This window comes from Callospermophilus lateralis, unplaced genomic scaffold, assembly GCF_048772815.1.
Source record: "Callospermophilus lateralis isolate mCalLat2 unplaced genomic scaffold, mCalLat2.hap1 Scaffold_250, whole genome shotgun sequence".
NCBI classification, from domain to species: Eukaryota; Metazoa; Chordata; class Mammalia; order Rodentia; family Sciuridae; genus Callospermophilus; species Callospermophilus lateralis.
The window spans coordinates 1,355,582-1,370,202 of NW_027513332.1; the positions used below are offsets into that span (position 1 = coordinate 1,355,582).

General features: G+C 34.5%; 1 protein-coding gene and 1 pseudogene across 1 annotated transcript in view; one reads left to right on the top strand and one right to left on the bottom strand.

Annotated features, from left to right (window-relative positions):
- LOC143389169 (axin interactor, dorsalization-associated protein-like) overlaps positions 1 to 3,949 on the top strand; it is a 162,210-nt pseudogene extending 158,261 nt beyond the window's left edge.
- A 3,727-nt stretch (positions 3,950 to 7,676) lies between these two features.
- Positions 7,677 to 14,621, bottom strand: part of LOC143389168 (transport and Golgi organization protein 1 homolog) — a 40,107-nt gene continuing 33,162 nt past the window's right edge. The window contains exons 19-29 of the mRNA XM_076842410.2: positions 14,100 to 14,201; positions 13,184 to 13,244; positions 13,034 to 13,069; positions 12,890 to 12,957; positions 12,678 to 12,778; positions 12,357 to 12,494; positions 11,518 to 11,586; positions 11,338 to 11,414; positions 11,141 to 11,212; positions 9,575 to 9,737; positions 7,677 to 8,564 (exon numbers count right to left, since the gene is read on the bottom strand). Of these exons, the coding sequence (XP_076698525.1) occupies positions 8,251 to 8,564; positions 9,575 to 9,737; positions 11,141 to 11,212; positions 11,338 to 11,414; positions 11,518 to 11,586; positions 12,357 to 12,494; positions 12,678 to 12,778; positions 12,890 to 12,957; positions 13,034 to 13,069; positions 13,184 to 13,244; positions 14,100 to 14,201 (1,201 nt within the window). The 3' untranslated portion in view covers positions 7,677 to 8,250. The remainder of the gene's footprint in view (positions 8,565 to 9,574; positions 9,738 to 11,140; positions 11,213 to 11,337; positions 11,415 to 11,517; positions 11,587 to 12,356; positions 12,495 to 12,677; positions 12,779 to 12,889; positions 12,958 to 13,033; positions 13,070 to 13,183; positions 13,245 to 14,099; positions 14,202 to 14,621) is intronic.

Here is a 14,621-nt window from a genome sequence, read left to right on the forward strand (position 1 = left end):
ACCAAAATCTTTTGTTAAATGTATTTTGAGGTTCTGTATACATACTTGATTAAAATCAGCTTATTTGCATCTGTTCTCTACTGGTAGTTTCAAAAAAGGGAACATATTGAACAGTTGATTTCTTCCTTCATATGTTCTTGGTGGGTGAATGTTGTCATGTTGTTCTGGGTGGGTTTTAGTTTTAAAAATTTTACTTGGTTTTGGGGAAAATGTTCAGTTATACAAATGGCCCTTTTATATGGCAGTCTGTATATTACTACTTTCTTAGAATAAATCATACAAAATAGAATGAAGAATAGAAGTTAGACTATATAGTTAAATTAAAACATAAATATCAAATTGTAAATTATTCTTTATTAGGAGTAACTAAAGGAAAGAATGTATTGATCAACTCTGATATTAAATGTCTCAGACTTTAGAACAGAATAACAAGTATTTTAAAAGCTTTTCTTGTCTTTGTTCTACCACTTCATATTAAGATGCTGAGTATAATATAGAAGTACATATGGAATATAAATATTATGTGAGCATATTATACTATTATGTATAATTGGGCTTCCTCAAGTGATGTTTTTAACAAACTTTTATTATACATACTATACACTATTATTATAGAAATTATTATTTCTGCTTAAAGGTGATTGTATGGTTGGGAAATGCAGATATATTATGTGTAAAATTAAATATTTTTCTAAAAAAGTATAAATCAGATGTTCATGAATTTTGGACATAAAAATACATAATGCCTAGCTAGTTCTTAAGAGGTAGGCTATATCTTCTGTTTGTCAAAGTATTTACTCTGAAATATTGGTGGAGCTATCTTTTATTGAGGTTTCTCTGTTGCCAGGTACTTTATTACCAAGGTTGCCATCAGAACCAGGAATGACATTACTCACTATCAGGATGGAGAAAATTGGTCTGAAAGACCCTGGACAGTGCATTGATCCCTATATTACAGTTAGTGTAAAGGGTAAATAACTGGCAAATTGCATTATGTTTTTTCTCATATGGGACAAAGTTTTTGACAGGGGATGGTCTTGTATATGTGACAACTTACATTAATGCATTCTATAATGAGGCAAAATCCTAGAAGAGATCATAACAGAACATAGTTCTGAAAGACTTACAAAATATATTTCCTACTTGCTTTTGAGTTTGTATAGATTTTTGCTCTTCAGATTCCAGCTAACGTGCGGACTAAACATACACATTGTCCTTAACAGCAGCTACAGCCTTCAGGATGTAGATTAACAATAGCACTCCTCACCTTCCATGGGTGTGTAGTTTTCTACACAAAGCCCCATGTCCTGTTTTCCCATCTCTCCTGCTTCAGCCCCTCTTCTTCCTGTGCTACTGAGGTATCTACATAGGTGAGTCCTACAGAGGCAGATGAAAATCAGGGGACAGGGAAGTAGGGTGCGTCCATAACATCCATGCCCTGAGAGCAATCCCGTGGGATGAAGATGTGATTAAGGAATAAATGATACCATTTTACAGAAATAACTATAGTTAGTACAAATGGCTTATTTTAATCTGTAGTTTTGCACCAAAGGAACAGATCGGTGCTGAAATTAAATGGAGGAACTTTTATCAATTGCAGAAATAAAGTCAGATCCATGGGTTCATTAGTGCTAATTAAAAGAAAAATATGACCACAAAGAAAAAGATTTATTTAAAGAACCTAATCCACAGCACTAATACTGGTACACTTTTAAATTCCGATGTTACTAGTTATCAAATATATAGTATACTGGAAAATATTTACATTGTTTGATAGACCATTTGTAAAACTGCATACTCATTCAGAAAGTATACTTAAAACACAAAAATATTTAATGATGTTGTAAATGTTAAGTTACCTTTGCATATGTTAAACTGAAATATTTTTATGTAAATATTTTTTAATTATTAAATGTACTAAAATGTTTTTGAGCTTTTTGAGACACATAAATGAATAACACATAAACACTGAGGAGTTATTAAATGAGTCCATGTTGAATTTGATTAAACTGAGATTTTAAAACCCAGAAAATTAAAACTATATATAATGTACCATCTGGTTGTTGTAAATTCAGGGTATGTTGTAAACAGTATAACCAGAATTTAGATAATATATATGAAAAATTATTCATTAACCAAAGGGTTTTTGTTGGCTGTTCTCATCCATTTTTGGTTCTTAACAGGGAAATTATGATAAGGTTAGGTTTAAAGGCTTTTCTAAATAAGCCATATACTTGATCAAAGTTAGAAATTGGTGGCAGAGCTCCATTGTGGCAAATTATATACTCCAGATTTTTTTGCATAGAAAAATATAGTGGACTATTCCCTAAGGAAAACATGTTTGTTCTTTTTACCACTTCACTATGAAGATCAAGTTTTGTCCACTTGGCCATGTAAAGGCTTCCTTGTCCCCTTCATGAGGTCTCCTATCCAGTCTATATTCATTTCTCTCCACATACCCCATGAACTTCAACAACTCTCACATACTTGCTCACACCAAATAGGAATCTCTTAGCCTGAGAATCTCCTCTCAGCTCTTTCCATGCCTCTTTAGGAACTGTAACCTTTGCAGTTTCTAGATTTTCTGTCTGTATATGTGAATGCTCATAAGCAGAAACTTATTTGTTTCTCCAGATCTGAATGGCATAGATTTAACTCCTGTGCAAGATACTCCTGTGGCTTCAAGAAAAGAAGATACATATGTTCATTTTAATGTGGACATTGAGCTCCAGAAGCATATTGAAAAATTAACCAAAGGTTTGTAATTATCAGTTACTGACTTCTTAAGGACTTCTTAAGGACAGTACTTATCTGGGTTTGTGTTGATAGTGTACTTAAAACAAGATCTTATGTCACATAGTTATGAATATTGACTTAAAGAAAGTCAAATCAACATTTTTTTTAATTATGAGAATTAGCAGTTGCATTATCTAGTTGTGTAATAATGTGGTTAAATATTATTTGACAGGGAAGTATTTCTCATAATACAGAGTTAAGGAAGCAGGTTCTCTAATAATTACCTTAAGTCCTTTTAGGAACCCAATGATTACTTTCTAACAGTTAAGGAATTATTTTTTTTCTTTCAACAAGATGCTTTGGGTAAAAAGATACTATAACTGGCAGTTAGTTTGTAAGAATATGGAAAGGACAATCTGGGCATGGTGGTTTCAGGAGGGAGAGAAATAAAATATCAAAGGAACTCTTTTAAATTTCTATTCTAATATAGGTGCTTATTGAAACCATTTTTATAGGTACTGCTGATACTTAAGTAACTTCTGTTTTTCTTGTGGTATTTAATATTTTATATTCTTTGGTAGTTTATGATTCTACCTGTGTACATAACTTACATTCTTGCTATACAATTTTGTTGTACTTTGTAGAATTAAATGATATGGAGAAATGTCACTCAGACATGGTAGATGAGCTTGGAGTGACAGCCACAGTGAGTTATCAACAGTTGTGTCATCAGACTGTTTGACACATGTTACTTTGTAAAATCATAGGCTTCTGGTGACACATAAGAAATGTGTGGTCTCTGGCTTATGTGGTTTGTTTTAATTCCTTAGGTGCAGCTATCTTCTTTGAATTCAAACACTACAAGCCTAAAAAAAGGTTTACCAGCACCAAGTGTTTTGCTTTCATGGAGATGGATGAGATTAAACCTGGGCCAATTGTAATAGAACTGTAAGTGATATACATATAGGATTCATACTGTACTAATGGTTACTAGTTCATGTTTCTTCTTAGTCCCTCTTATCTAGAATGTAACATTGGAGTAAATCAATCATCAAAGTATTTTAAACAATCATCTTTCTATTGTGGTTACAGATACAAGAAACCCACTGACTTTAAAAGAAAGAAATTGCAGTTATTGACCAAGAAACCACTTTATCTTCATCTACATCAAACTTTGCACAAGGAATGATTCTGACATGAGTAATGTGGAATTTCTGTGAATTTTACCACTCAGTACAAACCATCATAGCTCTGGGTAGCATATTCATCCTTCAGGAGGCAGGAAGTGAGCCGTACCTATAGGCCAGTGAGTCCATTGCAAAGCTGTACCACAGAACTAAAGTCCAGCACCTCATTGTTATGACTCCTTTGGATACAAGGTTTATTGTAGATTTTGAAACATGTTTTTACTTTTCTATTAATTGTGCAATTAATAGTCTTTTTCCTAATTTACCACTGTTCCTACCCTGCTTCCTGGAACAATACTGCTGTGGTACGTATGCTCATCTTCAAACTTTAAAATACAGCAATAAGAATGTGCTAGAGTTTACACATTTGCTCACTTTTGCTCCAATATGGTCTTTTGATTTGAATTAACTTCAAACTTTTGAATTGAAGTGGGTAGAATAGTACCAGATTGCTTTGAAAGGAAATTGGATCACTTATGGTCTGTCTTATAGGCTGTTCCTTAGAGCTGGCCTAAATTCACCCTCATCTGATAGTTCTACTTAGAAATAGTGTGCCTTGACCAGATCAATATCTTATATGGGAGTGCCCCGCAGATTGTAGCTGTGATTTTTTTCCAGATGACCAGATTGTTTTTCTGAAAGTGAGCATATTTTTAGTCATGTTGATTAGTTGTTCTACATCACATTGCTATTGTTTCTAGGGTTAACATTAATGATTCTAGGGTTAACATTAAAACCATCTCTCTCAGAATAATTACAAATTTTTGGGTGGGTTTAAATCATGTCATCTAAAAATAATTGAGTCAGATGCTAATGAGATACTGCAGGAACAACTGCTGTTTTTCTGACAACTGACTGTGAAACCTTAAAACCTGCATACCTTGTCTTTATAAAGTGATGAGTATGCAAAATCTGGAAAGATATTCTATTTTTTAATATAAGTAGATACAACTGCCATTTATTTCCTATTTAGATATATTGACATTCATATGAAAATATGCAGGTCATTAGCCTATTATAATTTCACCATTTACATTACTTTTAACTTAATGATGAGACATAAATAAAACTTTCATAGTACATAAGGTGGATATTTGATACACAGAACATAAAGATTTGTGAGGAGCTTTTTTGTGGGTTACATGTAGAACCCATGTATTTTAATATTCACTATTTTAAATTAACAATGCATGAAGGGAATGCAATACTTGGCCTATTTTTAAACTAGTGTAAACCCTAATCATACCATCTGTTTGCTTTTTAAAATGAATAACAGTAATTTTAGCCCTTGCACTTCAAGAGATCTAGTCTTTAATTTTTCAGTTGTCTGTTAGGTCAATTTTGTTTACTAGATGAATGTTAATAAAACGATATGAGCCTGAAAGAATTCTCAACCAAATTTAGTCTTTTCTTTCATCTGGATTGGGTTAATTTCACAAGTGCAAAAATAGTTCAGTCTACAGTAGTTCTAGGAAATGAAGAATTTGCCTTAATAAAATGTTCACTCAACTGAAACTCTGAGTAGTCAAAATTTCCAGACTGTAAACTGCTCAAGAGAAGGGCCTCATCTTCTCCATGTCATGTAAACTTTCCAAGGTGCTTGGCAGCACTCTGTACCCTGTGGAGTACTCAGTACCTTTTTGTTTGATGTTACTGATGTTGAAGTTGCTCCCTTAAAATCTACTATTAAAATGTAGCAAAACTGATACATTGTTCTTTCTGTTTTTTCATAGACTATAAAACATGTATATCAAAGTGATAATTAAAAAAAAACAAACCTTTTTTTTGGGGTTGTAGATGGACACAGTACCTTTATATTTATATGTGGTGCTGAGGATCAAACCCAGTGCCTCACACGCAACCCCAGCCCCTCAAAGTGATAATTTATATAAAGAAACATTTAGCATCCTTCACATAAGAATGCTTTTTTTTAACCTCTATTTATTTATGTGATGCTGAGGATTAAACCCAGGGCCTTGCCTGTGCTAGGCAAGTACTCTACCACTGAGCCACAATCCCAGCTGCCACCAAAGAATGGGGTTATATGAAAAAAAAGAGGATGCTTTGTATGAATGTCTTTCATCAGCATTAAACAAACTTAAATTGAACATTGTCATTAGCTTAGCTTTAATTCAGACCTGAATGACCAAACCTCCCCTGCCAAAAAAGGTGGTTTTATCTTGAAGCAATTAACACAAAACAATCTGTATCTCACAAATTAGTTGTTTAAATTTACTTTCTAGTGTGGGAGGGGATGAGTCACTGGACAATAATTACAACTATAGCAGTAATACTTTCAGGTTGAAACACTACTGCTTCACAAATGAAATGATTTTAGTAACTAAACTCAAACACAATTTGCTGGAGAGGACTTCTAAAACTTTTGAGATACAAAAGTATAATTGAATCAAGGGACAGTATTCTCTCACAACCGGTATATGGGCAGCTACCTTGGGCTTTGCTACAGAAGTGGTACAATCAGATGGATGTAAGGAGAGGAAATTATGGGTGGGCTCAGAACTGCTCAGATAAACTACATAGAACGCATTATAGCTTACTAATAGAATAAATACAAAAAAGGCTTTAGAGGGAAAACTACTATTGCTTTGAATAAAAAAATAAATCTGCCTTTCCTTGAAAATCTATCTTCCTAGCTGACATCACCTTTATTTAAATGCTATTTTAAAATTAGAAGTTATAGTAACTTCAGCATTGCCATGTGTCCTGTAGAGGTTGAAAGATACATTCAAAATTGGTGTTTGTGACTTAAATTTTATTTTACATGGCTAAAAATGGCATAAGGTATTATATGGTTTTTCTCTTACACACAGCTGCTGCTTCTGATATTAAATGGAAGCTATGTAGATTGAATTCTTCCTAACGAACTCAAATTCTTTTTGATTCTGAGTCATCTTCAGTAGTTTAGAGATTTTGTTTCACAGAGATTTTGTTTCACACTGAAGCTTTTGCCCCTATTTTGAGAATACTTAGGGGACATAAAAAGAACAATGATATGTTCTAGGTTCCAACAATCCTATTACTTTCTAGAACTTTAAAGAATGGAAGAATATGGTCTAGCAGTAAACAAAAGTACCAGGCTTTTATAATTTTATTTAAATCTTAAACCTCTTAAAATGTACTGTTAAAATTGCTGTAATTAAAATTACAGCTCTGGAGAGCTAGTTCTTAGGAACATTGTTTTAAAGACAGTAGTTACAGATTCAGGACTTGCTTTAATTGATTTTTAAATAAAATATATTTGAGTATCAGTAAAAAAAAGAATTTAATTCAGCCCATAGTTGCTGATTAAGGACATTATAAGCCTTAGGGTTTCATTCATTCTTAGAGGATTATACTAATTTTTTTATCATATTCCTTGAAAATCAGTGGCAAGGTATGGGAAAGAGAAGAGTGTGTGTGCACATTTTTTTAAAAAGAAATTTCCTTATTTTTTATAGACACAACATACCACCCTATGTTTTACTGTTTTAATGCAATAATGGCAAAAGCAGTAGAACTTCAGGTCAAACAACTCTTGCTACTAATGTAAACTCATTCTCAGAAAACCATTCTCACATGGACAGTGGTTAGAAAAAAGTACATGAATGTGCTACAAAAATAGAGCCACAAGACTTCTCACAAGTAAAAGAAATTCCTCTGTATAAGTCCACAGTTGACCAAGGTCCAGCCTCCTTAACAGTGAGCAACAGGAACTATGCTGCCAAGTCACCATCTTCAGTTCTGAGAGTGAGTTTACATGCTTCCCCAATGGCACAAAGTCTCATGACGATCCAATGAATCAACAGACACTTGGGAAATATTAATAAACAATTTTTTATGAACTATTACAACAAAGAACTTCAGCAAGAAGGAAAATGAAGTTTATGATCTTTGAGTAAACATTTTTAGCGTAACAGTCTCTGCGACCAGATATTTAAAGAGAAAAATCAAGCTTATAAAACACCATTTCTCTGTTATCAACTGGAATACACTAAAAATAGGATACTGGAAATACATGTTCTTAAAGCATTTCCACAGGAAATGTCCATAATTATGACATTCTAAACCATTTAGCAATTGTATATGCTACATTAACTAAAACAAAGGTATTCCTTATTGCACATTTTAAAGTTGGAAGGATACTCTAGTTTAAGTGGGGGATATTTAGGGGGAAAATATTTTGGCTCCAAATGTATACTGTGCCAAGGCAGCTTCATTCTAAAAACATAAACCATTTAAAATAAACTTTTATATTTTAAAGCCAATAATCCTTCAACACAATGAATAGTTCATAGTCCACTTTCTGACTAAGTGTCAGAGGTTAATTTTATGGGCCCTGTTTAAAGGCCTGTGAACAGCCCTCACTACTCTGAGAAACGGGTGTAGGTGGAGGTTCATCTTTAAAACCTGAAGACATTAAGTCTTTTGCAGCAGGTGGTGGCCCATAGTCTTGGGGACCATGAGTTGGAGGTGGTAATGGGGCACCAGGAATGAAGTACCCTCTTGGGCCAAATGAGCCTAAAGGTCTAAATGGTGCAGGTCCTGGAAAAAAATCACGAGGGTCAAAAGGCAAATCCCATTGTCCAGGTGGAACACCTGGTGCATATTCTCTGAAGCCTATTGGTGGACGGATACTAGGACCTGGAAAATAAAAAGGAAGTTATGTAAATACCCAGAAATTTCTGAACTTGGGTGATTTCAAGTATGTTAATATAGTCTTTAATTTCTCCCAAGCCTAGAACATCAACTGGTGAACATCCTGACTTGCCAGATGAGGCAAACTGAAATGGAACAAGTTTAGGTTATAGCCTGGCCAACCAGCCATGAAGCAACATATTAAGGATTTAAACATGGCTCTACCTAGCTCCAGGCTTATCTTTTATCTTTCCCTACTATATAATTGCAGAATTATTTCTATCTCACAAGAGCTCCATTTATATTTGGAAGTACTATATTACCATGACAAGATGATAGATTATGAAATAAGAACTTTACTATATCAAAGAAATTTTGATAAAAGGAAATCCCACTATTTATTACTGTATCCATTAAAAATTCATGAAGTATTTCAGCATGGACTTTACACATGCCATCAGAATCAAGGTGCATGCCCTCCTGGAAAAGGCCTTCCACAGCCACCTAATTAAATCAGCAACATTTATTAGGTCACTGTTAAATCCTCCTCTTTAACACTTCCCTCTGACTTTTCTCAAGGTAAGGAGGGTTTGACTTTTCCTTTTCTATATTCTATAACCTACTGCCTATGCTTCCATTATGGGTGATTACAAACTTTATGTTATAGGATTTTCATATCTGTGACAAAATTTTAAGTTATGGCATGTGTCTCATCCACCTTTTCATCTATTGCAGTGCATATCAACATATTTTCAACAAACATCTACAGAAGTAATATTTCTGGCTTTTCTCTATATAGCCCCTTATCCTTGTCTATGAGATAGCTATTGCCTATCTCAGTATAAGATTATGTAGTGTCCCATATGTCCCAAAAAACTGGAGGAAAAGTTAAAATGTACTCAGCTGTATCCTTTCATTGTTAAGACCTGAGATAGCAACCAACTGTTTTAGCAAGCAATAGAAATGAAAGATGAATGTGATTTATAAGTCAATCACTACTGTTCAGATCATCATACCAAATGGTGGAGAAATTGGCCGAGGCCCAAAAGGCCCACCAAGCTGAGATGGCGGTCCATACCAAAAGGGAGGTGGTGGAGGCCGTCGCATCGGGGGTTCCATAGGGGGGCCCATGAAGGGTACCCCTGAGAAAGGAGGGGGCCCTTTCATAGCCATATTAACCTGCAATTTAAGATTTTAAAGAAGTTAAAAGTTTTAAAATTCCTATATATTAAGACAAAGTACCAACACCGATAAAAGCTAAAACCAAAAGAGGCACCTGTCCAGAGAACACCATCAGTGCAACAAAACTCTACCCACCCCTCCTGTGTATTCCCACTGAGAGCTTACAGAAGTTAGAAGGATTCCACAAGAGGGAGCGGTTTGTTAGTGATTATATCTGCTCAGGAAAGGGAAAGGCAAGAGGACTGGCAGAGGTTATTAACAGAGGTGATTTCTGACCAGTATGTCATGCTGTATTCACTACAACCTATTTCAAAGGGAGTCCCCCTCCTCCCCATCACTTCCCTTTCATCACAATAGCTCATTACTTCCATATTAAGAATGAACAGAATAAAATGAAAAATACATTCTTTACCCATGTAATAATAGCTACTATTCAGAGTATCTTCAGTAAGTCTTTCATAATTATTCAACCTCTGAGATCTTTAAGTAGACTGTCTTGTTTTAAATAAGAGGGAACAAAAGCAAATGGATTATGATAATTTGTTGAAGGCCACACTGCATATTAAAGGGTCTCAATCCCAGGTTTGCCTCCAAGCCATGCTTTTCCCACCTCTACTCCTCTCTAACAACGGGTCTTTGCTCTCTTTTAAATCTTCTACTACAAAGGGGTTTGGGGGTCTTATCTAAGCTGCCCTTAGATTGCTCCAGAGATGTATATTCCTGGAATATGTATACACTGGAACTTGAGAAGTATTTTCCAACACAATGCTATATACACAAATTAGGAAGACAAGGCTTTAATATTTACTTTCATTTACTGTACACCATTTGAGATATTGATTTATCATTTCCTATGAGTAGTGAGTTTGAAACTAAACAATTAAAAATTTATTTTATTATAGAGCTGCAGAAGACCTACCAGATATAATAGCAACACAGTTACAAGAAAATGCACTTATGTGAACAAATGAGACCATTGCTTGGGACTGGCTCAAGAGGTCATTTCAGATTATCATTGTTGCACTGAAACAGTATTTCACTTTCAGAAAATCTGATACCAATCTAATTCAAATCACTCAAAATAGGGTTTGCACAAATGGAGGAATTCTTAAATAGCATTCTTCCAAACAAAAATAAAAATGATGAATTATATAATTTATAATGAATTTACTTTGCCTTAGAACATTCAACACAAAACACCATATAAAGTTAGAGTGATAACTTTTCACATTCTGTAGTTCATTATAGTTGTACACACTTAAGCCACATTTCCAAGGAGAAAAGTAAGCTCAATATTGCATGCAGATTAAAGCAAACAAGATCAGTGTCATGCTCTGAATATCCTTCCCAGAAATGCACAGAATAAAACCCAATTCAGTTCTCAACCTCTAAATACTTACACCAACTGGATGCTCAGTTAAAGAAGTAATGGTAGAAACTGAGGGGGTCTCAGGTTCTTGGGGAACAGTTTGCTTTTTAAAAAACAAATGGGATGGTACAAATAGAACACAAAGAAGGATAAAGCAAAGAGCAAGTACTGTAGGAAAGCAACATGTTCCTGCACGACCACATGATTCACAGTAACTACAGAACTTACCTTGCCCTCATCCGTCACCTTAGCTGGAGAAGAACTTTTGGAGCTGCTGTTCATGTGAGCTGGACCACATCCTGGGTCTGTTAGAGATCAAAGAATGGATTCAGACTTATTCTAACATGAAGATAATAAAAATCCTGCATCCACAATTACAGATTCTTTGAAATTACTTGGTCTCTTTACCAGAGGCAACGGGTTTCCCAGATGCCTCAGAAGACCATTGAGTATGAGGTAAAGGTCCATTCATTGACCCTTGGGAAAAAAGATCAGAGCCCTTGTATGTATTTTTCAGAAGAAATAAACCACTGGTGGACAGGTCAGGGTTCAACAATAACTAGAAAGCAACATTAAAATGGGTTGCTCAGGGGTTGGGGTTGTAGCTCAGTTGCAGAGTGTTTGCCTAGCATGTGTGAGGCACTGGGTTTGATTCTCAGCACCACACCATCTACAATTAAAAATATTTAAAAAAAAAATGGGTTGCCCAATACATAAATCACAATTTATGAAGAGACTTAAGTAAAATAAAGAACTGCCTTGGGTTGATAGAACAGCAAATTAATACGTACTGGTCCTAAACTTTAAGCTACAGACTTGAAGTATGTATAAGTTGGCTTTTCTTTAGTCTGTATAACCTGACTTCCAATCTTACCAAGACTACAGTCCTATTTAGAATTGGAAATAAGACTCAGTATTTCATATTGGAAATATGTATGCTACATAAAGTTTAAGGCTACTTTTATAATATGTGGAAAAGGAACACCATAGAGATTTAATTTAAAGATAAAGGTTTACACTTCACAGTGTAAAATTTAAAAGAAAAAAACAATACAGGGACCTCCAGGAAAAAAAATGTTTTCTATTCTAGAACAGATTATACAGAAAACATTCACTAAGATAAAGTAAGAAATTATCTTCTATATATTGTACAGGCCCAAATTCTATGTTTTCATTAGAATATTCAAAAGGGAAAAAAAACCAAAACCTTGAAGCAGTTTACTATAAAGCAACATGTGAATGCTCACCAAATCCATTTCTAGGCATATCTCTTTGATTAAGAGTAGCAGAAGGAGGTCTCCCAGCTGGCTCTGCTGTCAGTGAAGGGGAACAGTCTCCACCACTCACGGGGGATGGACCAAAAGAGCCATTATGGCTCAGTGGACCTAAAGACAACAATGCCGTGTTACTACTTTAAGGCAGCCTTCTCCCTGACACCAACCCCCACACCTCCCGCTTTAGCAAATCATTCAGATTATTTCATAACCATTACACACAGAAATAAAAAGTAATTTACATACATTCTGCACCAAGAAATAAAATAGCTCCTTTTACAAAGTGCCCCCTACCTCTCCGAGGAGGATTTTGTAAATTTGGTCTCCCCGGCATTGGTTTTACAATCACAGGTTCATCTTGCCGCATTGCCATCTTTTGGGTCATTTCCAGTAGTCTTGAATATTGAGAAAGAATGGGCTGAATTATGAAACAGCAATCATAGATAATATCTAGCATAACCTTAAAACACTATAAAACATACAGTAAGATACCAAAAATCACATACTTCTGTCTCAAATTAGCAGCTTCCCTTTTCTCTTCAGCTATAGCTCTTTCTGCAGAACGAGCTTTGAGCTATTAAAGAGAAAATATTCAAATTCAGTTGCGGTAGGCTATGCAAAAAATAAAGAAAAGGGGAAAAAAATCTTACCCAATTATCATGAGCTTTCTTCTCATGCATAGCAATCTGAAAAAGACAACACATTAAAAAAATGTTTTTAGGGATTCATTATTATAGCCTATAATTGTCTGTATTAGATATCAAAGAATTCTGCAACTACAGGACAGTATTAATTACTACCTGGTTTTTAAATGAGCGCTCAGTTTTCTGTAATTCTTCTTCCATCTCTTCAATTCTCCGCCTAAGAATTACAACAATTGAATAAAATTTGAAACATTCTGACCATTTTCTCTTTATTCCATCAGCTATACTTTTAAAGACTTTTATCATACATAAGAAAAACATTTCTAAAGTTATATGAATCCAGTGTGTTCAAAACTAATACTACAGACCAGGTGCAATGCCACATGCCAGTAATCCCAATGATTGGGAAGCTGAGGCTGGAGGATCACAAGTTCGAGGTCAGTCTCAGCAATTAAGTGGGAACCTATGCAACTGAGACGCTGTCTCAAAGTGAAAAAAAGGTCTAAGGATGTAGCTTAGTAGTAAAGCACCAAAAATAAATAAATAAATAAATAAATAAAATAAAAACCTAATACTAATAACTTCTTTATCATTTAATTGCTAGAGATTCTGAATTGATAAATTATAATTTCCTTAACTGTTCATCAGTGTGTTCTCAAGTAATTCTGCTAGAAATATCTTCCTCCTTAAAACTTTTTCTTTTTTTCAAATTATATCCATAGAAGATTTCCAAGGTCTATCAAATGCCACACTTTTGTGGGTCTTGATATAACACACAGCAAACTGATTTCTTAAAGAATTACTACAACATACAAAACCCCCAGAACTGTTTGCATTGACCAAGTTCCCTATGGTCTTGCCCATTGGGTACAAGTAAATTTTTGTTAACATTTTTCATTTGTTAAGTTGAAATTTATTTTTTCTCCTGTGTGAATTGAATGTGTTCATATCCTCTCGTTATTTATACTTCCATGCTATTTTCTTCTATCTACATAATGTAAAAAAAAAATTAAAAAGAAAGCTAACACTAATTCATGAGACATTGACACCCTCCTTTAGAAACTGAACTCACTTGTAATTTTTAACTTCCTGTACAGCGGAAACCACCTTTTCATCTGCAGCTGACAGCTGCTGCTCTTTTTCTAGTCTCTCACATTCCTCTTGACTCTGTTTCCTAAAAGAAAACCAGTTATCAAATCAAAAGTTTCTCTTTGTGAATATCACTTCCCACAATTCTATAAAATGCTTAGGCACATAAAATAGGAATTCAAACCTGCAATTTCATAAATCAAACTCTGGCAAATCACTTACATTTTCTAACTTCTCCTCTTAATTCTCTACTTACCAGTAAATAAAATAAATGTGAAAACAACATGTGCCCCAAGGGCAAGTCTCCTGTGTGTAAGATAATAAAAACTCACTTTACTTCAATGTGGAAGATCAAGACTGATCAACCTAACATAATTAAACATATTAGGATAAAGCAGGGGATAATTCTTTTCTCGTTTCTGCCATGGGTAGGACACTAAGTATATCTTTGTCATGGAGGAACTCTTTTCTCAATCCAAGACTGGTACCATATAGTCAGTCAAAG